We start from the raw sequence: 25,232 nt of genomic DNA, 5'->3' as shown, positions 1-25,232 counted from the left end.
CAAACTGGTTCCACACCAGCTTTTTCCAACATTGTTTTCAGCAAAGGCAGATACCAGCACTTACAGACAAGCTGTTATTGCAAGCATGTTTTTTTTTTTTTTTTCAAATAAATACTGCTGGAACAGGGGAAACAGTCAGTGGGAGCAGAACCATTCCCCAGGGTTAACAGGTTGGCAGGTAAAACACTATCCAAGCCCAGGAATCAAACAAAAGAAAATTCAGCGGATGCTATACTGGATCCCACTCATTGCTATACAATTAAAATATTATGTAGCTTCCTCAAAATAAATAAATAAATAAATAAATCCAACTTAATTGTACCTAAATTACTTTTTGGAGGTTGGCGGAAGCCAATGGGAAATGTGAATGTTGTGTGTAACCTTGTAACCTTGTACATATGAAGCTGCCACTGCCTGTCCCAAGCCAAGCAAGTTGTGCCAAGCAGCAGCAGAGGCCTCAGGACCTGCCATGCTTCTTTGCATGCCCTTGCCTTGGCCTGCCTGAGGTTGGTTTTCACTTTAAACAGCAGTTAACTAACAAACGGGGAACTGCTACCGATGTCCTTAGCTTTTGCTTCATTTTTTACAGATGTGTGGTGAAATGCCTATTTTGTGGAGATGGAACTACCTAGGGAGTGGTACAGGCATGGCCTCTGGAGCAGTACAAGCGCAGGCGCCAGACAACATGAGCAGCCCTGGGCTACAAACAGGCCTTCAGATGCTGAACACTCAGCACAGACCTTGCTCCAGAAGGAAACTATTGCCCTGAGGACCCAGAGGGGCAGTGGCAGGGTGCGCATAACACCAGAGAAACGGATGGATTCTAGAAAAAGTCTGCATATGCATTTATGTAAGTTTTTATATATAATTATAGGAATATATGTAATTATGTAGTTATAAATAATCAGACACAGATAATGTACATTATACATGTGTATTATATATCTGACTACATATGGTTAAAATTACGTTGAATATATTTCATATTTATATATGTACATATTTATACATATGCATATATGCAATCTTAGCTGCTTGCCTTAGCATCATAATAATTGAGCTACTAGTAATTGCTTGATTAGACTATGAAGACCTTAATTAGAGTAACAGTAAATTCTCGGCTTTGCATTCACAGAGTGCTCCTCCTACCTATAAGGTAATGAGTGTAACAAACTGATGGGATTTCCAGCAATCTATCCTGTAATTTCTCTGTGACAAATTTATAACACCACATATCTCATCTTGTTTCTACACTCTCACGTACTGTTTTCTGCTAGAAATATTCAGCTGGGCTCAATTAATTATTGTTATACCACTAAATACCATTTAACTTTTAACCTAAACTTTTCATCATTTATAAATAGCAGAAGTTGAATTAGTAGTGATGCTACTAAGGGAATTATTAACTTCCTTTGTGGGCCATAGGAACATTGAATGTATTATTAATGCTACAACTATCTCTGTGTTTTAACAATCCTCTTATTTCCAGGTGTTACACAAATCCATTAGCTATCATAATAAATGTATCACATTTCAGCATTTCACCAAAAACACTGTCATAAAATATGAACAGAAGAAATTTTTAGGAAAGTAACAGTGAATAAAACATGAATCACTAATATGGGAAAATAATAATTTACAAAAAATCAAAGGTAAACCAAGAATAAAATATTGACAACAAATAACTGCTTTACTAACACACCTATAACTAAGGTCAATTTATATAATTCATACGAACTCCTGTGTGGTAATCAAAGATTTGGATGACATTCATTTAATATCCCGGCTTTGTATTACCATTTCCTCTGGTATGAAACATAAGGCACCGAATTACAACAGATTGTACTAAGGTCACGCTACCAAAGAAAAAAAGAACTAAACCATCTCACATTCCTCCAACTGAGTTCTAGATAAAAGAGATCTAGTAAACAGACGCAATCCTGTCAACATTCACTAGCTATGCTGCCAGTTAGGGAACTAAACATCAATTAACTGAAATGTAAATGACACAAAAAATAATCCAGATGAGAAAAAAGACAAGGAGATAGAGTTATGTTCATCGTCTCTGCTTTGGCCTTTAAGTATCTAAAAATGCATTACATTTTACATAAAATAAATTCTTGCAGGAATCACTTTAACTATGCTTTGTTTAATGGTAATCCTACTTTAATATCCCATCCAGACATTTCAGCATCTAGAAAAAAAAATGTGAATGGCTGAAGAAAGCTTTGAACAAACATTTTGCAGGAAAAGACATGCAAGGATAACAGAAAGGAGAAAACACTTCAAAGAGCCCTCTCTCTTTTTTTTCTTAATCAAGAAGCAACAGATTAAAAATATGAACGAACCGCTGACTGAGTTTGTGCTGAAACCCTTAACGTGCTTTGATACTCAGATACATATGGGGGGTGTATGAGGCTGGGGGCTTGGGGGGGGAGGTGGGGTCAGGCCTCAGGGCCTGATATCTGCAACACTGCCCATGGGCACACAGAGATGGGCCGTGTCTGTAGCCTTCAGAGTGTGCATCATTGTGTTCTTACTGCTCTCAGACTGAACTCACAGCTGTGAATTCACACGCCACCTTCAGCACCTTGGCTTCTGGCTATCTCCACACCGCTTACACCCAAAGCTGGACAATGCAGGAGCTGCCTAGAGCCCAATATCTAGAGTGCCCTCAAAGCAACGGGCTTGCTAGGCCACCCAAAGATGGCCAGAACTCGTGTTTTTAGGTCACACTGCTACGGAGAACTATCAGCATTTTGATGGTGCAAAGCAAACAGCACTGTGGTAAGCACAAACTATACAAAACAGCTGCTCACTGGGCAACCACCCCTCGCAGCATCTCTCATGCAGCCAGGTGCACTCCACTTCAATCAACTTCTGCAGGTCACAGCGTATGACCAACCAAGTTTCTCTGTGTTAAGCAGAGGATGATCAGGGCACTGCTAGTGCAGAAACACAGCTAGTGCTACGGAGCCACGCCATGCTGGAGCACTCCCTCTGTTCAGATGGAAAAGGTACACCTTCCCTGGCCTGCACTGAAAACTCCAGCCCTAAGCAAGAAATAAAACCAGCAGCCCAACATCACTTCCTGCTGTTTCCTTGGTGAAACAGCATTCTCTCAAAGATGTTCATTTTCTTGTCTGACAAGTCTTTATTATTAGAGGGCCTATCAATATCCATGGCTAACAGCATCAGCATCTCTTGGTGTCTTTGAGCCTTTTTTCACATTGTTTGACAAGTGATTTGATTCTCCACATACAGGAGATGCAGCAGTGAGTAACTTAGAGCTTACTTACGGACCTGAACAGTATGTCCCGCACACCAAATTAGGACAGTTTTTACAATTATACCATAAGCAAGCAACACCTGGCTCAGTTTTGTCCCATCATCTACCATGGGACATCACCAACCTCCCTTTTTCCTGCAAATAAAAAAGATACTCTGGAGTGTAAATAGCAGCTGCTTGGGTAAAATAAAGAAGGAGGTAGGACACAGACAGACCTACATGGTGCTTTTAGTTCACTAACATACCCTCTCTTCCTAACTAAGTTGGTATTCAATTTAAGGAAAAGAGGTTTTAAAACAATGATCAAAAGACTTTCTGCTACAGACTAAAATGCTTGAAGGCAGGAATCAAAAGCAAAAATTGTCCCCATCATTAGTCAAGAGCTGACAAGTAGAAAGGTTTTTAATTAATCCCTGGTCACTCTTTTAAATAGAATATTTCCACCTCTGTGGGCTTTACCTACTAAAGTATTTAAAATAAATAAATAGTCCCCTGTGAAAAATTATAGACTGCAGTAGCATTCACAGAGCTCTCATTAATGTCAGAGAGCTAATCTAAGGAAAAGCTGAATACATCTGATTACAAGTCTTTTCTTTTGCTCTCAGCCCACATACTCATGTGATTGAAAAGTTACAAGTCTATATTCTAAGGGTTTTCTACTTACCTTTGAGAGAGATTGAAAACTTGTTGAGGATCTCCATTCTGAATGAGGTATCTTATATGGTCACCCTCTCTATCAAAAGCCTTAAAGAAAGAAAAGAGGATAAAAAGAAGTCAGAACGTTTTTATTCTTCCTTTCAAACTCTAACCTGAAAAATTAACCCCTGAGCTTCCATTAAAGTTACCTACAGGAAAGAAGCTAATCTCACTATGTCTAAGGCAACACAGATAATTACAGATGAGCTACTTAAGATAAATCAGTAGCACATCAAATCCTTATCCTACAGAGAAATGACAGTATCCTAAATGCACACTTTCAAATCACTACTACACACGAACACACAGCAATGCATTATAAAACTGAGGCTTTATTCAGTTACTTTTTATATTTGTGACAAAACAGGCTGATGAGACTGAGCTTGTCATTTTCTTTGTTCTCATTTCTTATCCTGTTGCTTCTTTCTGTTAGCTTACCAGAATCCAATCCCAAGCCTTTTCACTGATGCTCCACTAAGCAGGGTAGTCCTATAAGTATTCACCCTCCACCATAATGTGCTTTTGGGCGGATGTAAATTAGGATGATAACTTAAAAAAGAGCTATTAACAGCATCAAATCTATTAAATTCCATCTACTAGATGGCAAAACAGCTTTGCAGAAGTTGAGTAAACTACTTCTGAAGATAAGCTTCAGCTAATCTATTTCCAAAAATGGCCATAAATATGCCATGTAATGGTTATATTTTTTGTCATGTTTACATACAGCTTTTTCCCCAAGAGAAATCAGGTGATTGTCAGGGAAAACACTGTTTACTGAACTGTCTCACAGTTACAAACATTCAGCATTCAATATCCAAAGTGATTAAGCATGTTATTGTAGGAAAAAACTATACATAAAAGTACTGCTATGATAATTGCAAGGTCAAACAAGTTCAAAGAAGGGCAGATAGGAGACAAGTCAAAATGAAAAAGAAGATAAGGAGAGGAAGCCTTTTTGTGTTTTTAATCTCTCAACAACCATCCTCCTTCTTGTCTAATTTTCTGTAGGAATTTGTTGTAGACCACAGTTTAGGACCCCATATCTTTGGGCTAAGCAACTGAAAATAAAAATCAGTCCTGAGCCAACCTCCCACCCCAACATGAAGAAAGAAGCATGAACTGCCAGTGCACAGGCAGGACAGTGAATCTAGTAAAATACCAACTTGTGTCAACCAAATAGAAGCATACAGAAACCACTGGCTAAATTAGATGAAGTGTAAAGAAAACACAAACAACTATATGAGGACAGCGTCAGAAACAGTTGACAAAAAAGCGTAACAGGAAAATAAAAGAATGCAAAGGATAGTAAGAAACATTTAAGTTAGAGGAAATCTGAGGAGCAGGGAACCCTGCCACAGAATAAAAGCAGGTCAAAGCACTAACACTCTGCATTTCAGCTGCAATCAAGCAGGTAACAAAACTGTGGCAACAAAGGGGTAAAACCTCAAATTAGAATAGGGGAAGAACAAGGCAGAGAGTATGCAGATGAACAGAGCTTCTTTAAATCATCTGCTGAAATTACAGGCTGATGAAATTCATCCTAGTGTATAAAAGCATGTGCTGAAGTAATCTCAAAGCCATTAGCAGCTTTTTTTTTTTTTTTTTTTTTTTTAAATACCCACGGAGGACACATCTGCTGAAGGACAAACACGAAGTACATCTTTCACAGAGGAAAGAGCCAGGAAATCACATGCTAGACAGGTACAACTCAATTCCCAGAAAACCACAAATAATCAAATTATTTGCAGGTACCTGAGATGACAATATGGAGATGGATAACAGCAATGCTAATTTCTCAAGAACAAAATATGTCAAACTGTACTGGGTCTGGCTGGAATGTTAACTTTCCCTAAATCTAACCAATCTAACTTTCTTCTACAACTGGACAACACGTCTTGTAAATAGAGTAAAAGCTGTGGATGTAATGGTCTCTTCTGAAAGCAGAAGGACTCATTTTTTAAAAAAAAAATTATTCATGAGAATAGAACAAACAATAGAATTTTTCAAAGTAGCACCCTTCCGCATCTACACACTGCTGCCAATGAGTTTTCCAGTTTTTGTACACCTCCAGGAACGCCTGGACCAGAATGCTGTTTAGCTCCCTCATCATGGCCCCTTGAAGCGCCTCTACCGATGCGTGATGCTTCCCCTTGAGCGTCAATTTTATTCTCGGGAATAGAAAAAAGTCTGGCGGGGCCAAGTTGGGGCTGTAGGGGGGCTGAGGCAGCGTTGCCACCTTGTGCTGGGCAAGATACTCCACTACGTGGAACGCTTTGTGGCTTGGTGCGTTGTCATGGTGCAGCCGCCAATTGTTGACGATGGCTGGGTGGACACGAGCAATGCGTTTTCACAGTCTTGTGAGGACTTCCACATAAAAAAATGCATTAACTGTTTGTCCGGGTGGTACAAACTCTTTGCGGATGACTCCATGTCGATCAAAAAAGCAAATGAGTGTGGACTTTTGCTTGGATTTGCTCATTCGTGCTTTCCTGGGGTGTGGGGAAGCAGGGGTGTGCCATTCTGTGCTCTGCCGCTTACTCTACGGGTCATATTCAAACACCCACGTCTCATCACCGGTCACTACATTGTTCAAAAAGTTGGGCTCCTCATTCACATGATGAAGAAGATCCTGGCAGATCACTTTCCGGGTGGCCTTTTGCTCCTCTCACAACACTCGTTGCACAAACTTTGCGCACACTTTCCTCATGGCTAAGTTTTCTTTTACCATCTCAAAAACCTGGGTTTGAGGAATGCTCAAGTCATCAGCAATCATTCTGATACTCGTCCTCAGTTCAGTAAATTTTTCACTTGCGACACATTTTCGTTGGTCTTGCTGGTCGAAGGGCGTCCGGAGCAGTCGTCATCTTCCACTCTTTCCCTACCTTCTCGGAACAGCTTGTGCCACTCAAAAACACACGATCTACCCATGGTAGCATCGCCGTAGGCCTCCTTAATCATGTTGTGAGTCTCTTTGCCCGTTTTACCAAGCTTTACACAAAATTTGATCGCTTATCGCTGCTCTAGTAAACGCTCCATGATTCTTCGTGACGAGGCGTTTCGACAGGTGTTCACAGTACAAGCAACCTGTTCTCTTCAACGGCTGACAGCCGACTGCCAATTTTTCCCAGCGTTCCCAATATCCCCCTCCACCAATCCTGCGCGCGCAGACCACCTCTCGTCAGCCCAGGAAAAAGCCAGTCCTACTATTTTCAGAACAGACCATGTAATAATGCATCTGAGCCATAGTGAGGCATTTCACACTGCTTTATGCAATGTTTTCACCAACAAGTTCAGTAAACATGGTTTATACGTGGAAGATGGGATTAAACTAGAATTAACCTGATCATAAAACTGAGGTCAGATGGCACCGGCTAGCATTTAGTATATCTGGAGCTCTGTAAAGTCATGCACACTTGTTCCAATACCAATCAATCCTTCCATTAACAACATCAGTGACAAAGCAGAGAACTAGTTTATAAAATTCATGGATGACACCTAGTGACAGGAGGTGCCAGCATGTTAGAGAGTGTGAGCAGAGTTCAGGTGACCTTACACTGAAGAGGTGAAGGACAGGATTTTACTCAGGAAAGACAAGGGAAAAACTGTTAGCCAAGGGTATGAAACTGCATAAATAGCAGATGCAAAAAATCCAATGAGGCAGCACCTCCGAGGACAACAGCAGAACCTGAATCACTGAAACCACGCTGCTGCTTCTGTCTTTAGCAATCCTTTCTGTACATTCCTAAAGCTGTATGCTCCTGATCTTACTTCCAGGGGATCCTGCCTGCACTTCACACGTAAGGGTCAGAGGGTTGTTCATGGTCTACACTCATTCCTAGGAAGGCTGGAGTTGCTCAGAAAGCCATAAACAAAAGACTGGTTCTAGACCTTTTAATTTTCTCTGTATGTCCAGAGGAAATGTACTTTTCAATTACTGTATTTTCAAAATCGTGGGGAAAAGTTTATAATTGTTTTTAAAAATAATGTTCTCTATAAAGCAAATTACAGCAAGTTGTTATGTACATAACAAAAAGATTAAAAATCTTTTTAAAATCAAATCAGAAAAAAAGCAACCTATACCTACTGTTTCCAGATCAACTGCATACAGTGACTTCATACACAGCACACAAAGATTTCACATCACTTCCTTGCACCATGCCTAGGCCACAATAGCGGTCCTATTTTTGGTTTGTGGACTCCCAGAAAAAAAAAATTAGATTTGCATATTTTAATTATTAATGGCTGGCAAAGCACAAAGCAATAAATGCCTCTCAGGCATGCAATAAAATATGAGGTTTATTTACAAATTAATACAGTACGTTAATATTGCATTATTTAATCTCAACTGCCGTTAATTAAAGCACCAATCACAACCAACTGGGTACATTATAAAATAAATAACAGTATAAGAAATAATTTTAACCTTCCTTCATCAGCATTAAAAACATTTAGCAGAAAAGGAGAAAATCGTTTTTTTCTTTTAAACACATACTTTAAAGCCTAATATGCAAATCTAAAACATCAGCATTCACATTGTTATTGACACTGATGTTTGTAGCTCTTTGGATCTGCTAGCTCGGGAATATTTATATAACTTACTTGATATCTCCCTGCTTTTGTAATCCTCGTGCTGTATGCAAACACTACGAAAATAGTGCTAAAAGATGGTAATAAAAACAAAATTTGTTGACCCTAGCATACCAAACAAAACACCTTAAGTCCAAGACACTCAGTATATCAATAAGACTACTCATGAAAGTAAAATTTATGTGACATTATTTGTAAAATGTGTGGGAACTGGTAATATTTTGTATTTTGAGGCACTAGATTAAACTACTGTTCAAATTCCACAAACACACACGATGACTGATAGATAACTTAGCCTGGAAAAGACAGCACGAGATTTCATAACCTTAAATACTCAGTTTATGAATGTTTAAAATGTCCTGGACAGTTTTACACAGGGAATTAAGAAAGAGAAAGACAGAAATATACTCCACGCGATAAAAGTCCTTTAATACAGATGAGCATATTAATGCAGAATGAGGAAGCTGAACTAGCTCTATAAAGTCAACGGTTCTACGTTTCTCATCCAGGACCATCAGCTCTACAAAAGAAACAGTCTTTCACCAATCCCGAAGAGAGAAACCCACACATATTTGTCATCTAACAATTGAATATTTTACGTAAACAAAAATTGTATAAGTGAACTCAAGTCATTCATACCACATCAGTAATTTAAGATAAATCTACACTGCCGTCATGATAATTAGAAGACAACATTTTCTGTGTGTTTTCAAAGCTCATAAAACTGCTTTAACTTCTGTATTTCACTCTTTCCCAAACACGGTAATTAGTCTTTTCTGGGCATTTTGGGCATGTAGCAAGAGAACAGCCACTGCTCTATCACCAAAACGCTCCCCAGCACCCTGGCAGGGGGCAGAGCAGCTGGCATGACCAGTTTGCATACCCAGCTTGGCCCTCTTACTTATATACTTTAAAAAGGGTCATGTGAAAAGGAAAACACTATCTAGGTAAAAACATTATGATTTAAGTAAAACATTTATTCCAACAATGCAGTTTGCTTTCTAACCATATTTAAATCACACAAAGTCCTGAAACACTAAAACCTGCCTAATATCTTGTCTGCCTTTGGGCATATATTCTAGTACCTTTCAGGTAAATACAAGCATTTCTGTTAATTGGAGTGTTCCCAACTCCCATTTTTCTGCGGTGTTTTCAAAACCAAGCACCTCCCCGTCAGTAAGGAAGGCTCCTGAGCAGCATGGATCTTCACTTCTGAACTCACTGCAGGCATTAAAGATGGGCCAGCAGTTAATTTTCAGCACTAAGCTAAATCAGCCATCATCCCTCAGTGCACGTGACGATATCAGTGTAACCATCCATAATAATCTTAATCTTCCATCAGTTCTTCAGCAAGCTGACCTGCATCAGTGACTCAAGGTTTATTTATTTCAAACCCTTTGGCTTCAGTCATTTGTTTTCCATGTATTTACTGAATGTGCAAAACACACAGAGACACACTCCTCAGCTGATATGAGCTGACCTAATGTTCATCAGACTTACTTTGCCTTAAAGCAGATAAAGGCTACTGCTCTGTATGGCTTCTGTTAGCTCAGGTATCTCCAGTCTTCCTTTGAGCAGCTTCGTATGAAGTCTGAATAATGCTGCAGTGTTTACAGGAAAGACAGAGAAAGCCATGCTCAGGAGAGCATGCTGTACTGAGTTTATTGCTTTAGACTTGAGGCCGTAATTATTTCATAATATTAACTTCCTGATTCCCCAAAATACATTGAAAGAATTGTAATTTATCTACTTATTTTGCACAGTTGGCTTTCAAGACAAATTGACAGAACACAAAGCAGCAAAAACTTAGGGAACAGCAAATAAGCAAGGAGAAACCTGATATATTAACTATGCAGTGCCACATGGAGAAACAGCGTGTGTCTGCAAAACATGTTACTCCACCATTATTTATAAATACTGCATTGGTGTGTTTTCACTGCTTCCATCTGCAGAGCTATTTTGGGTGGTCATTCAGTTCAGGGACCTCTGCAGAACCAGGCAATGAGATCTGCTTTCTGTTAGCCTAGAACAGCAGTTGTTATTACATGCACTAAAGGGAGTGAGCTCTTAAAAAATGCCAGGCTGAAGAAGTCTGAGTGTCAAAAATCTTTCTGAAATTCAACGGGAATGAAGTGCAGAGGTCCTTATGTTCCTCTGATTTGCTGGCAAACTTATATAGATGGATTTTAACATAATAAAAATATAGGCTTTTTAAGTTTTAAGCTATTCAGGAAATCCTTTCATATACCTCAGTCCCATATGCAGCCCACAGTACCTTTTAGCACTTCCTACACAAACAAAGAACTTTCAGAAATCCAAATAATTTTCTTTCATTCTACATGTAAAGGTGTTATTTATTGCAAATAAACACACTTCCTAGAAACTGTTCTGCCCACAATATGCAAGGACTGGATTCTGCACGGCCTGGACACAAACAGAAGGAAGGTGGTAAAGGCTTACAGGGAAGCATCGTACCTGCAGGTTTAACAAAACTGCTCCAATTCTCATGGCCTCACTGACTTCAAGGCTGTACATCAGCTGGGGAAAGCGGGGAGGGCTCTGGTTGTTGGGCGGGAGGACCTCGATGTAAACAGTAGTAATAGAGCTCCTGAAATGAGACAAAAAATGGAAGTCAAAATCAATAATTCAACAACCAGAAGGCAACCAACAGAGTCTGTTTTATTCACTGTGTGTTCTGTAAGCCTAATAATCTCCCTTTACTCCTTTAAAAGCTTCAAGACATACTCTCCATTCCATATCAAAAGTAAACAAAGCTGCAATATTAACCAAAGAAAAGCTAAATAAAGTCTTTAAAAAGAAGCCCAAGTATTATTTAAAAAAAAAAAAAATTATAAAATACTGCAGCACACACCATGTAAAAAGAAGCCTCATAATCCTCTGGTGACACTGCGTCCTGTACAAGAGGATGAGGCATTCTGTGGTGGTAGCTCCACCAGCTACACACAGCATCCACCCCTGGAGCATCCGGGCTGTTGTACAGTTTGCTACCTTTCTTTGGAAGAGGGGGAACTGAAAACATTGCTGAAGATAACGCTGGGGGAAGACTGATGCACGCAACTCTAAAAGGCCGCATCAGTATGGTGGTTCACATGGATGAACCCAAGTTCGCCTCAAGAGTGAGCCATGGCAACACAGGAGGCTTCAAAAGCCACCTTGGAGACCTGGCAAAAACTCTGACTGCTCCGAGCCACTAACTCAAATGTAACACAAAAAGCAAATTGAAAGCTCTTCTGGGAGTGCTTACACCCACTGCAGACCCTGTGAAACCATTCTGTAGACACATAATATTCAACTGCTCTGAATTTAGAAAGGAAGCCAGAAATCCCCCAGAAATTGAGAGAAAGATTTAGTGTTCGTCCTAAAGGGAACTTTTTCTTGCATCCTTGCTTAGTAATCCCATCTGCCTTCTCTCCTGAATGTTACCACAGCTCCACTTCCCAAGGCGCTCCTCCAGGAGAGCAAGTGCTACACTGCACGTGCAACTTACTCTGCATAAGCCATTAGACAGAGTGGGTAAATCCTGCAGCCCTAGAGCTTCAGAAAGAAACCATTAAGGACAAATGAAGGTGTTCCTAATTTTCAGGGGGAAGAAAAACCACACCAGGTGAACATGCAGCAAGCTCAAGAGCTCTGATAATGAACCACAAATGCCTCTGTGAGTGACTGTGCCACAGCGGTCTCCAGGGGCACTTCCAGAGGCACAGCCTGGGTCCTGTGTGTGCCCGCGGCAGGCAGCTGTACAGGGAATGAACTCTTCCCACAGCTCAGCACCAAGCTCGAAGCTCAAACTGGGCTGCCACCAGCCATGTCTCGACGTCCTAAGCAAACTTCCGTCAGTGCCCAAAAACCCTGCCTTCTGTTAGTTGGGCACAACCCTGAGCTTCTCAGGAACAGCGATGCAGCAGCCAAGTCGCTCCGGAGCACATGTCAGATTCAGGTCCCTCTACAAAGTGCAGGGGATGAGAAATCTCACTGCTTTGGACATAACAGCCAGGCCCTTATTTGATTTAATTGCACTTTAAACAAGTACATGACTTCCACTGAAATGCATTAGGCAGTAACAGAGCTTTACCATCCACCATCCCACGCAGGATTTAAGAAGCTGAATGTGCAGATGTCTGTCTCATGGGATATAAACAAACCCAACTTATCCAGGGCAAGATGGACACTTAAAACTACAGCAGACTACTCAGTGTACATTACTTCCTTATAAGCAGTCACTTTCTAAAATTTCCTGCCTTCCTGTCTGCTTTAAAATACTCCATCATGTCCCACTAATATTTCTGAATCTATGTTCCACACTTACATTGTTGGAATAAAATAATACCATCACCAAATGATCGAAAACAGACACAATAAACGAGCAGACAAAATATCACTGGAGAACCCAGACTGTGTATTTTCTTGAGATAGCTCTTGACTATGTTTGATATACACATCCAAACAGTTGACTTTTAGTGTGCATTTTTCTTCCACCGCTGAATATTTAATAAAAAAAATGTTCTTTATCATTTTTTCCTGATCCTGCTACATTGCAATAATGCCCAGGATGATTCATTCTATATCAGGCTCTTTAAAAAATGCTTTCTGTTCACAACAGTAAACAAATTTTCTTCAAATCTTTAAGATAAGATCACAAAAGTAAAATACTAGCAGACTGCAAACAAAAAACACTACAGTATTAAATGGCTTTTTTTTTTTTTCATTTTCAATCAATTTTTTATTAGTGCTCTGCAACGTTACCCATTCCTTTTCTGTGTTATATGAAGGCTTTTTAAGCAGTTCACAAAATCTACATTATGAGAAAGGAAGGAGACAGCGCTGAGCCTTCCAACAACTGCAATGGATGTTTCAACACTGCAAGAACAGGGGAACATGCTGAAAACATAACAGAGCTCAGAAGTGAAAAATGCTCACACATGCACAATACAGCTTTTATGCTAGTCCAGCTAAATGGTAATACAAAGAAAGCACGGCCAACAAGTCACTGAGATTGTTTCACTGAATCTGCTTCAGCTTCTGCATGCTTTCTACATACATTATATACTGTATAATGAATATATCTGTATGTGTGGGACTGACTGATCTTTGGCCACACCATCTCTGCATATGCAAGGTGAAGAGAAATTGCCCTTTTTCACTGGACTTTTCAATAATCCCATGATCAAATAGTTCTAGATTGTACTTCATCTGGCGGATTGCTGTTATCACTAAACTGAAGATTCCACTGAATTCCAAAGATTTTGAGGAAGATGGTGAAAAGGCTAAGGTCTGAACAAAAGTTGTTTTATTTTACAAATGCTTTTCCTGCTTTCTCAACAATTGATACCAGTAATTACTATAAGCTTAACTATAATTTTAGTTTCAAAAACCTAAACCGCATCTTTAAACTTTTATACTTTGCATATATTTATACTACTTAGGTGTACTTCAATATACTCCAAATTGAATTAGTGACACCTGCTATAGACAGAAATTCTAATAATATTCCACATAATACTTTATTTTATGCACAGTTACCTGCCAAGACTTTAACATGTCATGCAAGAGCTACACAGAATTCATTTCAATTTAAATTTGTGCTCACGGAGGCCACAGAGCTACTGCTCTTGAGCCAGCTTTCCCTGTTTGGCTTTGCTTTGTGCAGAAGCAAAGGGATAGTTGAAATGACTAGAGTTAGCCTGGGATGTCCTGCAGCAAGATGCATATTTGAAAAAAAAAAAAAAAAGTTTGATATTTGAAATTAAATCAAACCCCTCATTTAATTTATTTACTTATCTTCCCATCTTCCTCTCAGTAGAAACATAAAAGGTGCCTAGACCTAGCCCATTCCTAGAGGTCACAGTTGCCGGTCACTGCCTCCACCGTGCAGCAGCAGGGCACCTAACACAACACGACGGCTTTGCAGATGAAGCTGCAACAATTTCCTGCAACCCCAACTGCGAGATTCTAAGCACATCACAGCCAGAAGGAAGGAACTAAAATTTAAGAGATGCAAAAGGGCAGCTTTAAAGACCTCTGGGCTCACAAGCTCTTCCTGGCTCTTCTTTGTGTAAAATCAGAGGAGGCTGCCTCGAGCCCTCCAGCTCACATCTGTTTTTCCAGCCTTACAGAAAAAACACCAGCAGGAAGGAAGCAAAATCTTTTTATCCAAATATACCTTACCAAACAATAGTTCTCTGCATAGTTTCTTCTTTTATGCCACCTTCACACTTGGGAAATCTCCAGTACTTCCTCCCATTATTTTTTAACCTTCACAGGTACAGAGGAAACAAGCCCTGGGCCCTGAAAATGCCTGAGCAGCCCTGGGGCTGTGCATGGCAACTACAGGAGTGCTGCTTGGGTGCAGTGGTCTGTGGAACACCCCCTAAAAGCTATGGAACAAATTGTGTGTTGCAATTCCCTAAAAAGAGAGACAAGCAGAAGCAGTAATAAATGAGAGGTTTTCCACTTCTGAAGATTATTACATTAAAGACACTTTAAGAGGATGAAGCACAGCCTCACAACATATATCATCAGAAGTATGTATTTTAGGACAATAAAAAAATTCCCCAACAAAAAGGGAACTAACAGCAATCAGCATTGTATTAGAGCAGCAGTTACTACTGCTGGCTGGGCATGCTGCTGCCTTCTGAAGCGACATTATTGACTTTGGTCTGCCACTTTAATACTGTTAGTACCACACAACCACAACTGCATAATCATCCACAATCTTCTCTTCACCACTGCTAACAGCCCACTATCAGCTACCCTAAGAGATGGCATATCAAGAAAGCAAGCAACAGAGAGAAAGGAAGAGAAAAATTCAGTCAGAAAACCGTGTTACCAGATGTTAGTGTTATGAACAGTCTAACAGTCAGAATACTTCAGCGATTGGAAATATAATTGTGAAGTATCTGCAGAAGAGAATGAGCTGCTTTCTTGAATAATATTGACAGAAGCAACAGGTCTTGAAGAAAAAACAATACACAAAAGTGAACTTTTATGTAGACTTTCCTTTTTACACCCCTCATCTGAGGAGGAAAAAAGTCTGTGGGAGATTAAAATGCTGGAGACTACAGTTCCTCTCAATCACCCTCTTTGGACAACAAGGTTTACACATTATCAATACACGACACCAGACAGAGAACCAGAGCCATTTTTATGCACCTCCCTGCACCCTCGTGAAATGACGCCACCTGTGCACTATCGCCACTTGCAGAATACAAACTCAAAAGAAGCAGGTAAGTGGGACTTGATACCTTTGGCTTTTTGAACATAAGAGCATCTTATTGTGCCCACAGTAAACCTGCAGTCTGCTTTCACCTATCGGCTGGTGGAGCACAGAAATAATTCTGCCAGTTAGAATTAAGGTCTCAGGAGGGGTACTGCTCACCATGGGCACAGCTTGCCAGGTACATCCCCAGCATGCTAAGTCTGGGTGCCCTTGTACACCCTATGCCTGGACAGGTCTCCAGCTCAGCAACCAGACTGTTCCTGAGACTTCTTTCTGCATCACATCTCACTTCTTTCTTCCTTACATCCCTTCACTTCAATTTCTTATAACAAATGTGCATGCACAACTACAGCAAAACATTTGAACTTTATTAAAAAAACAAACAAAAAAAAAACATTACAAGCAAATGAAATAATGAAACCTGTGTACTACATGAAGAATACAAGTAAGGAACAAAAAGTGAAAGCATTAAACTGATTTCTAATATGACAGTTGCCCAAAATGAGACCCTTAGACACCAAACAGAACACACTGAATCTTATTCCAGTTCCAAGTTACAGGCATAAGGGTGTGCTCACACTAATTACACACTGCTAAGCACTGATTAAAAATTAGTTTCATTATAAGACGAATTACCTTCTCTGCGCAGGAGGAGCACTATCAGATGCTTTGACAGTGAGAGCATAGGATCGCCCCACTGACAGTACAACTCCTGGAGCAATGGTGATAAGGCCTGTTCGGTCATTGATGATGAAGTCTCCCTGATCCCCAGCCAAAATTTCATACACTATCTGTCCATTGGGTCCCTCGTCCGCATCTACAGCAGTGAGCTGCAATTCAAAACCAGAATGTCAGCACGCATGATTCAGTGTTGTATTTTAATAGTTTTTTTTTGTTTGATTGTTTGTTTTGTTTTGTTTTTTTAAATAAGGCAACTTGTTAGGAGTAGAAGAAGCAAAGATGAGAGAAAACCTGAACACCTGTAACATATGCTGTGATTTCTAATTACAGTACAAGAAGGATATAGTTTAAGTGAAGGATAATAGGTGGAAGAACATCATGGAGCACAGAAAAACTGCCTACGTAAGATTGCAAGAAAGTTATTTTAAGATATGAATTAAGAAAACTAATTGAGACCAATTTTACTTTCTGTAGAGTGGAATTCATAACACTTCTTTAAAAAGGGGGAGGAGGGGTTACTTACTGTGTTGAAAATCTAACAAGAGGATCGTATTTTATTACTGAAACTTCCCATCCCTCTCTACACTCTTCAAGGTGGCAGCCCTGTTACTACCAGGAAGTCTAATATCCAGGTTTTGCATTACAAGCCCCCGCTGGGTGGAACTGGAGAACAACGTTCACAGTGCTTCTGGGTGCACGCACCACAGAAGGAGCCAAGCAGAAGGGAAATGGCATTTGTTCCATATGGACACAACCAGGCACCTCACACACATGCAAGGCCCCTCTCCCAGGGCACCACCGATCTGAAAGGCTCTGCGTATAAGCAGCTACCTCAAAGCTGGGTGACAAATGGAATTGAGCATGCCTTTGCTGCCTCAACACCATCTCTCTACTGGGCCTGTACTTACTCTCACATGAAGCATTTCTGCTATAGAATTGTACAATTTTGGCTCTCAGGATGAGAAAATTCTATGGCCCAATGTTTTAGACACAAATTATACAGATGAGCATGCATTTATTACCAGTGGAATGAGGAGGTTCGTATCCTGCCCTTGGAAAATGCAGCAGGTTTATTCCACTTCCATAGCATGCAACGTGAAAAACATTTACACACACACACAGCTAGAAAAAACCATCTCTGTATTCCTATTTGTTTGCTTCTAGACAAGTGTCAAGTACTAACAACTCTTACTACCACTCCACAAAGCAAATATATCTAGCAATCATATTTCAAATTAGACCTCTGCCCTAATGTAGTCAGAAATATGCATCCACACTTCAGTCATGCCAGTTGACAGCCCCGTCTCTAAGCTTAGCCCTTTTACCTCCTCTCATCTTCCTTTCCTAAGGAGTAAATACAATTTATTCTGTGTATGACATAATCACACAGCAAACTGCACACACTGCCCATCAGTTGAGTCTTATTACACAGCTTAACACTGCAACTTAATTATTGCCTTCAGAAAACAAAAGGGAGCAGCAGCTTTCTGTTCAATTTAGGGTTGAATCTCCAAAGTTGACACAAACTACGCCAGAACCTCTGGACTTTCTAAGGTGAGCATCTGCTTCCCGTAGGCATCAGCTTGTTGACAGACATGCTGGTTTCACAGGTGGCTCTTCATTACCCTGGAAAGCGCGGGGGGTGACATAAAGCCATGTGACCAGTGCTTGGACCCTGAAGGAGGCCACAGCAGGTGGTGGCAGCACTGCCCATGCACCCAGCTGGCCCAGCTACCAACAGCAGTAAGTGGAAATGACAGGGAATGACGACCCAGCAGGCTCCTGCTGCTCCCAGCTGCAGCCAGGCAGCTGGAGGTGGGAAATGGTGAGAGGGCAGCAGCAGGTATGGAAGCAGGGCCCTCCTGGGACATACAAAACAGTACGAAATCTCAGCCTCAGAAATGATTCCCTGAAGAGAGGCTCCTGAAGAGAAAATGAAAAAACAGGTATGCAGCTTCTTGAAAGGTCTCTGCTGGCCTGTCTGCTTTGGCTTTCTTGACATGAATGCTCATGCCAGTGGGCAGACTTGCACAAGGACTGCAGGTCCGGGATTTCAGGGTAACACACAATGACATGAAACTTTAGCAATGACCATGAAGCTAATGGCAGGATCAACAGAGGTTAACTCAGCCAGGGGCAGCCAACACAGCAGGCTCAATGTCTTGTCTATCAGACACCCTTTTCTCATCCTCATGGCACTCTCAAAGCTGACAGGAGTGCAGACAGGTAGAGAAACCCATTCAAGTCTCTGCCACTTTAGGATATAATGTAATCTATTAATCAATATAGCATCACACTCAAGCTTCAGCAGGTTGCAGCCTTTCAGAGCACTATCTACAACTTTCAAAATACCCAAAATTGCCCAAGATAGCAAAGAACTCAGAGCAGGTATGCTGAAAGACGTGATTTAGGTGTATTAGCAAAAGTAGGGTTTACCTTCTTTATTAGCAGTGCAAACTATTACTGCTGTTGGGGACTGAGTTACTATATAGAGGACCAGCCATTTCTAACCTGGAACAGATTGTACACAGTACGCGTCAACTGAAGACTATGTTAAGTTCCTTTTCTGCTGAAGCAATCACTGTTGTACTTCTTTCACATACAGCACAGTGGTCCAAAGCTAAATTCCAACAAAAACATTTAACTTTAAGCTGATTTTGATTTCTTTGTCATGGATGCTTCCTTCCAACAATCCGACTATCATCGTTGCACCAGAACTATCACATCTTAATTCATTGAGGTATGCCATAATACATTGCACACAATATAGTTGAAATATTTCAAAAATCATGAAAGAGATTCCTCTCAGAATTAATATCCACATGGTATCTCTGCAGAACATCTCTTGTTTTCTATTTTCTTTTGAAATTCTGAAGAAATCCTATGAAGACTGCACTTTTGTCACGTGCTATACATTCCATCCATACAACGTCTTGACATATAAAAACTCTGACTTAAAATGGTCAGACTGAATCAGCACACCAAAGCTGAGTATATAAAACACACTTTCTGTGCCCTTGTGGTTTAGAACTTGAATCCCCTCTTTAAACCATTTTCCTTGATCACTCATTCTAGAGTTTCTATACATATCTGCATGCATTCATTAACCTTGCAAAAAGTAGCTTTCAAACTAAGTGACATAGTTAAGAAGTGTTGTAATAACCTTCTCCACTTCAAGAGTAACATGCACAAAAAGACAAATAAAGGCTTTATCCAAAATACAGGTCCTAAGCTTTAATCACAGCATTTGGAACATGGCCAGTTTCTACTGTGACGACAGGAAAAAGGAAATTAATAGACTACACAAATACATAAATTAATAAGGTTAATTAAACTTACAAATACCGAGTGCTTGAAAAGATAAGTGTTTTCAATAACGTTTTAGGGGCAAAAACATTAATAAAAATAGAATTAAAGTTTTACAGCTGCCATAATATATAATTCTATAAATTCATCTCCAGCTGTCCAAGACTGATACAGCTTCATAGTTAACAAGATTTTAGAAATCCATCTAAAATATATGTGAAAAAAAGTACAAAACGTGATTTTACTTTCCTTGGAAACTTTTTGCATCCAGCACTATCAGTGTCATTACATTAACATGTAACGCACTGAAAGTTTTGCAAAATGCATATTCTACTGCAACAAGAAGTGATTTTCTTGGATGGAAGAGCAGATATATAGTGACTGCTATTATCAGCCCTAAAGCTTGTAAAGACATATTCCTGGTCACCACATGAACTCTGTTCAGACTTACTTTACACATGGAGGAAAACAGACTTCAACTGCTGACCTTCTTCAGCAACACTTTCAGTGAACTTGCCCTGAACAGAGCGACTACCAACCTTTCCAGCAACCCTACATTTTTCATGAATTAAATGTTCAGCAAGGTTAATCTGACCTGTGCTGACCTCAAGTGAATCCTGCGGAAACTGCATCATGCCACTTTGACTCCCAACAGCTGTCCTTGAAGTAACTGTTCTAGTCAAGCAAGTGCAAGGCTCCAGAGTCACATCTGTACACATATATTTGTAAAAAGGTGGCAAAGAAAAAGTACAGATGCAATCTGGAGCAGCACAGCAGTGAAAAATACTGGGCTACCAGAACTTAGATGGTAGCTACATACAGTCCTCATTTTTCTTGGGCTTGGGAATACAACTCAGTCATTAGTTTAACTAGGAAAACCAGTAATGAGCTGCTGTATGTCAGGGGCAAATGGGATGTGCAGATATACATCAACTTGGGCAAACAAAATATAACACTAACACAGAGAAGGTCAAAGTTCTTTTTCAATATTGTTCTTTTGGAAATTTCTTTAAACCTCTATGCATTACTTGGACACGATCCACCAGCGCCCCAGCAGCCCACAGGGCCGACCGTGCCTGGGGTGCCTCAGGCCTGTCAGAGCTCAAGAAGCACTTGGACAATGCTTTCAGACATAGGGGTTGGGTTTTGGGCGGTCCTGTGTGGCACCAGGACCCAGACTGGATTCTTGTAGGTCCCTGCCAACTTGGGACGGTCTGTGATTCTATCATTACACTTATACTCCAGTTTATCAGTGCATTTACCAAGAAATGCAAATGTAAACCAGTTTTATTTTCTCTTTCTATAAATAACATTTACTTTGTAGCTCAAAATTAATATGCTGATGGACTGAAGGAAAAAGGTTGCAAATAACCACATAAATAAAACCTTAATTGTGATTCAAAGACAACTTGTATAAACATCTCTAAATTGTTCTGAGGGTTAACAGCAAGATGCATGTTTAAGAGCTGAAAACTATGAGCATCTGCCAAGCTGCAAATACCCAAACACATCTCTAATACATAATTTAGTATGTGTCTGTATGCAAGGATGGCTTGAGTCACATTTGCATACGTGCATGGAATGAAAAGCAACTATTTAAAAAAGAGAAAATGATCTAGCACTGCGAAGTCACATTTAAGGTAAGAGAGCAAAACAGTCCCACAGGAGCTATTTATTTAATAGCTCTAAATAAAATTTGTCCCCATTTATAGCTGCAACAATTGTTACTGTTCAAGACTAATTCTACTGTGAGCAAAAGATAAGTGACAGAAAATTTACTGCCTGCAGTCTTGCCATGTTTTATCTCTTTGCTTTCACTTTTGACCTTCAGCACAATGGACATTTATGCTGAGATGTGTGAAGTTAAATGCCCTGTTTAACCAACACCTGGGGCACTTCCTCTAAATTACTGTCCATAGGTGGTATTAGAATTGTTTTGACTCTCACAAGGTGAACTGGTAATGTACTAATCCACTGCAGAGAGTATTATCCATTTCCAGTCATAATTATTTAAGTGTTCTTGTGAGAGTACCCCTAAAAGCCCTGTGAATGTGGAACATACTTCTGCAACATAAAAACAGATAGAAATTAAGATACAGAAAAATTAAAATTGGTTATTTTGGTTCCATAAATTTAAATTTAAGGGAAAACCAGCATATACTTCTCAAGGGCAGTTCAGGATTTTTTTCTGTTATTTACAGTACGTACAAAAATATCCAGTGTAGTTTTCATAGGCCAAGGAAGTCTTCCACCCTCAGGCAAATTTACAAAAAGATCTAGGTAGCTTATTCTTTTTGCTGTCTTCTGTCCCTTCTCAGTTCTCTCATTTTCTTGCTTAATATTCACTCTGCCCTGCATAGTTTATGCTGTATACAGAAATGAGACATGACTAAAGAAAAACCCTAACAGAGTGAATTGAAATGACTTATGTTATTGCATTATGGCTGCATACGCCACTTATCAGTAAGTAACTGGCTTAGATGTCTGAATCACCAGGAGCACAAAGCTCTAACAGAAAAATGGAAAACAGGATAGAAAAACTGTAACAGTATACAAAGATAGAATTAAGTATTTCAATAGGTTTAATATTAACCAATCTTTCTAGTGATAACAATTATTTACCACACATTTAACTGTCTTAAATTACAGATTTCTCAAACAGCTATTGTGCTTCTCATAGTAGGGAGCACAATATAGTACCTATAAAAGCAGAGGGGAAAAAAAAATCAGGTAAGAAATTCTCAAGCTGAAACAGATAGACTGATACAGGAACTTAACTAAGAAGACATTCTCCTCAACCAAGGACTTGAACAGCTTTGCAAGTATTCAGAGCAGAGGACTGACATTAAAACTTCCCAAACTCTGTTGTCAACACACCAACAGTCAAGGAGCACGGATTTCATGCTCTGCTCCATAACTAACTTCAGGAAATGAAGTTAGAGAGGTCCCACTAAGGGGACAAGATCCTCTGCTGGGACACACTCCAACTTTTGACAAACTCAAAACCTTCACCTAAGCCTTGTAACTGGAACACAAAAGGCAAATTACCCACCCCACCACCATGCTTCCAGATGAAACCTGTGCAACACAGTGACACAGAACATCTCTGATTCTGTTCTTTTCCTCACTTCCACTAAAGGCAATAAGGGAAAGAAAGAAAATTCCTTGCTCTGACCACCCATAAAAATTGTTCAAAAAGCCAACAACAACAACTAAAACACTGAATTTCACTCATAAGAAATTCTTTCCTCTGTTACTTGCAGTTATTTTCAAGCAGAGCCTAAGGAACTGTTTGTTTGTTTAAATGAAAAAAAAAAAAAAGTGTACCAGACAGGAAATACAGACTCTATTTTTTTTCTCCTTTTCCAGGAGTAAAATCAAAATTATTTCCCACAAAATGGGACAACAAGCAAGTACCAAACTTGGTGGTTTTTTTTGTACTTTTCTATGCAATTCCACTCAGCAAACAAAAATAAATTTTAATTTAATATTACGCTTAGTATAACAAAATTAAAGTGGCAACTACATGAGAGCAATTACACTGCTATAGTATAAATTAACAATACTTGTTGAAAGATGACATGCTTCATAAAACAAATACTTTCTTGATCATCCTGAAAATACAGTCTGAGTAGAAAGCTAAGTACGAGCCAGTGCTTACGTGTAAATGATTATGAGATTATGTTATACTTCCATTTCCTTGAATAAAAGACTCTGTGCCTAATGCCTGGGCACAACAACAAGGCATTCAAGTTCCCAAATGCCCCAGCGGAATGAAATCACAATTGCTGGTATTATGAAAGTATTCAGAACTGACACCTTTTATGTCCATTATTTTACAAATTCAGACCATCTGGCAATGGAAGATTATCTGAAAAGCAACCTCCCTCCCAAAACAGCCAGAATTATTTACCCTCCAGCTTAGACCACATTATAAATCCTGATCATCTGGAAGTAACCACATGTTAGGGTTGTTGACAGAAGTATGGAGAAAAGAAAAAAACTAATTGTCTTTTAGCAAAGGCAAGCTTAAAGCCTGACTTCCCCAGCACACTCATTTCCAGCTTCAAGATGCCATTCTAGAAAGGACCTGTTCCACATCTATTTCATGCACTAGCAAAGTTCAAACACTTTGTCCAGTATTTACAGATAAACTTTTCTTCTCACCATTACTGCCCTTATGCTTTTTTGTCCTTGCAATGCTTCCAATCTGCTTAATTTCATTGATCTGATTGATGCAAGCAGTTATACAGCGTCAGTGTGTGAAGGCAAAGGTAACTGCTGCAAGGGGTGGTGGAGGAGCAGGCACTTAACAGCTGCTGAGGCTGAACCTGCTCACAGAAGTAATTTGTATCTCCTCTAAGCTATTTTTGGTGGCACAAGCTAATGCAGATGGCATTGCAGAGCATTCTTCTTGCTTTCTCCCAGAAGGAACAATTTACTAAGGAATTTGTATTTGCAGTCCTCCTGCTTTTTGCACATCTCCAGGGGCTGCAAATATTTACAGCTGTTCTAGCAAAGAGCATAAGCCCTAAGAACAGCACATTCCCCTTTAAATGTGCACGCACTTTAGCATTACAGTGGTTTTAGTAAAGCACAGTAGCTGTTCTACTTCACCTCGAGCATCACAAAGAGAGCTTGGGTAGGTCACAGCATCCTTAAGGCCAACCTTGGCCACAGAAACCGTTCCCTGTTCACATGTGCTGAAATCTCATTTAGCAACAACTTCTGCATCGTGTTTCCTGGTACATGCACCTTCACCAAGAGGAAGAACCATTTAGACACTCTGACACCTTAAATCCACAGTACACTACTTAACCCAATGCCCTGCATAACAAAGGCTATATAACCATCCCAGGGGTTTATTTTTTGGAGCACTTATTCTTTAGGGGGAAAAAAAATAAAATTTCAGATCCCTGTACCTTAAATAGCAAATTAATACATAGTAGTCACAAAATTAACATTTTAATAGATAGAGTTAAATGTTGCAAAGAGAGCTCCTGATGTCAAACTCTACATGTAACTTCCAAGCGTTAACTGCCTTTTGCTCATTCAGAACAATAATTATTTATTTTTCTCCACATAGCCACCAGTTTCTGCAAAACTTGAAGGAAGTTAAGTTGGTTCAAAACTTTTGTTTTCCTGCCAAATCTTGTTGAAAATGTTCTCATGGCTCTTATTGATCCTTTAAGCACCTGTAGCCCAGACTGATGAAAAGAATAACACTAACAAAGATCCAAAGGTAACAAATGCAGTAAGCCAATGCAGTTGAAGCAGGGAATATGCCAAAACAGACACTGAACTCTCTCCACATTCCACTAAATTATTGCTGCCTTCAAATGCTAAGTTGCCTATTTATGAAAATAGTATTACTTAAATCGGCTGATGAATTCTTTTCAAATATTCCTACTGCCTTTTCCTTTTCTTGAATGCTGA

General features: G+C 39.8%; 1 protein-coding gene across 4 annotated transcripts in view; it reads right to left on the bottom strand.

Moving 5' to 3' along the window:
• PCDH15 (protocadherin related 15) overlaps positions 1-25,232 on the bottom strand; it is a gene marked incomplete at both ends in the record, with an annotated part of 362,472 nt that overhangs the window by 159,361 nt on the left and 177,879 nt on the right. For all 4 annotated transcript variants that reach the window (XM_084290012.1, XM_084290010.1, XM_084290013.1 and 1 more), the window contains 3 exons: positions 3,954-4,033; positions 11,048-11,180; positions 16,446-16,639. In XM_084290012.1, coding sequence (XP_084146138.1) covers positions 3,954-4,033; positions 11,048-11,180; positions 16,446-16,639 — 407 coding nt within the window. The remainder of the gene's footprint in view (positions 1-3,953; positions 4,034-11,047; positions 11,181-16,445; positions 16,640-25,232) is intronic.

The sequence above is a fragment of the Netta rufina genome (assembly GCF_964035555.1).
Source record: "Netta rufina genome assembly, chromosome: 7".
Taxonomy (NCBI): Eukaryota; Metazoa; Chordata; class Aves; order Anseriformes; family Anatidae; genus Netta; species Netta rufina.
This window is presented reverse-complemented; position numbering and strand designations above follow the sequence as displayed.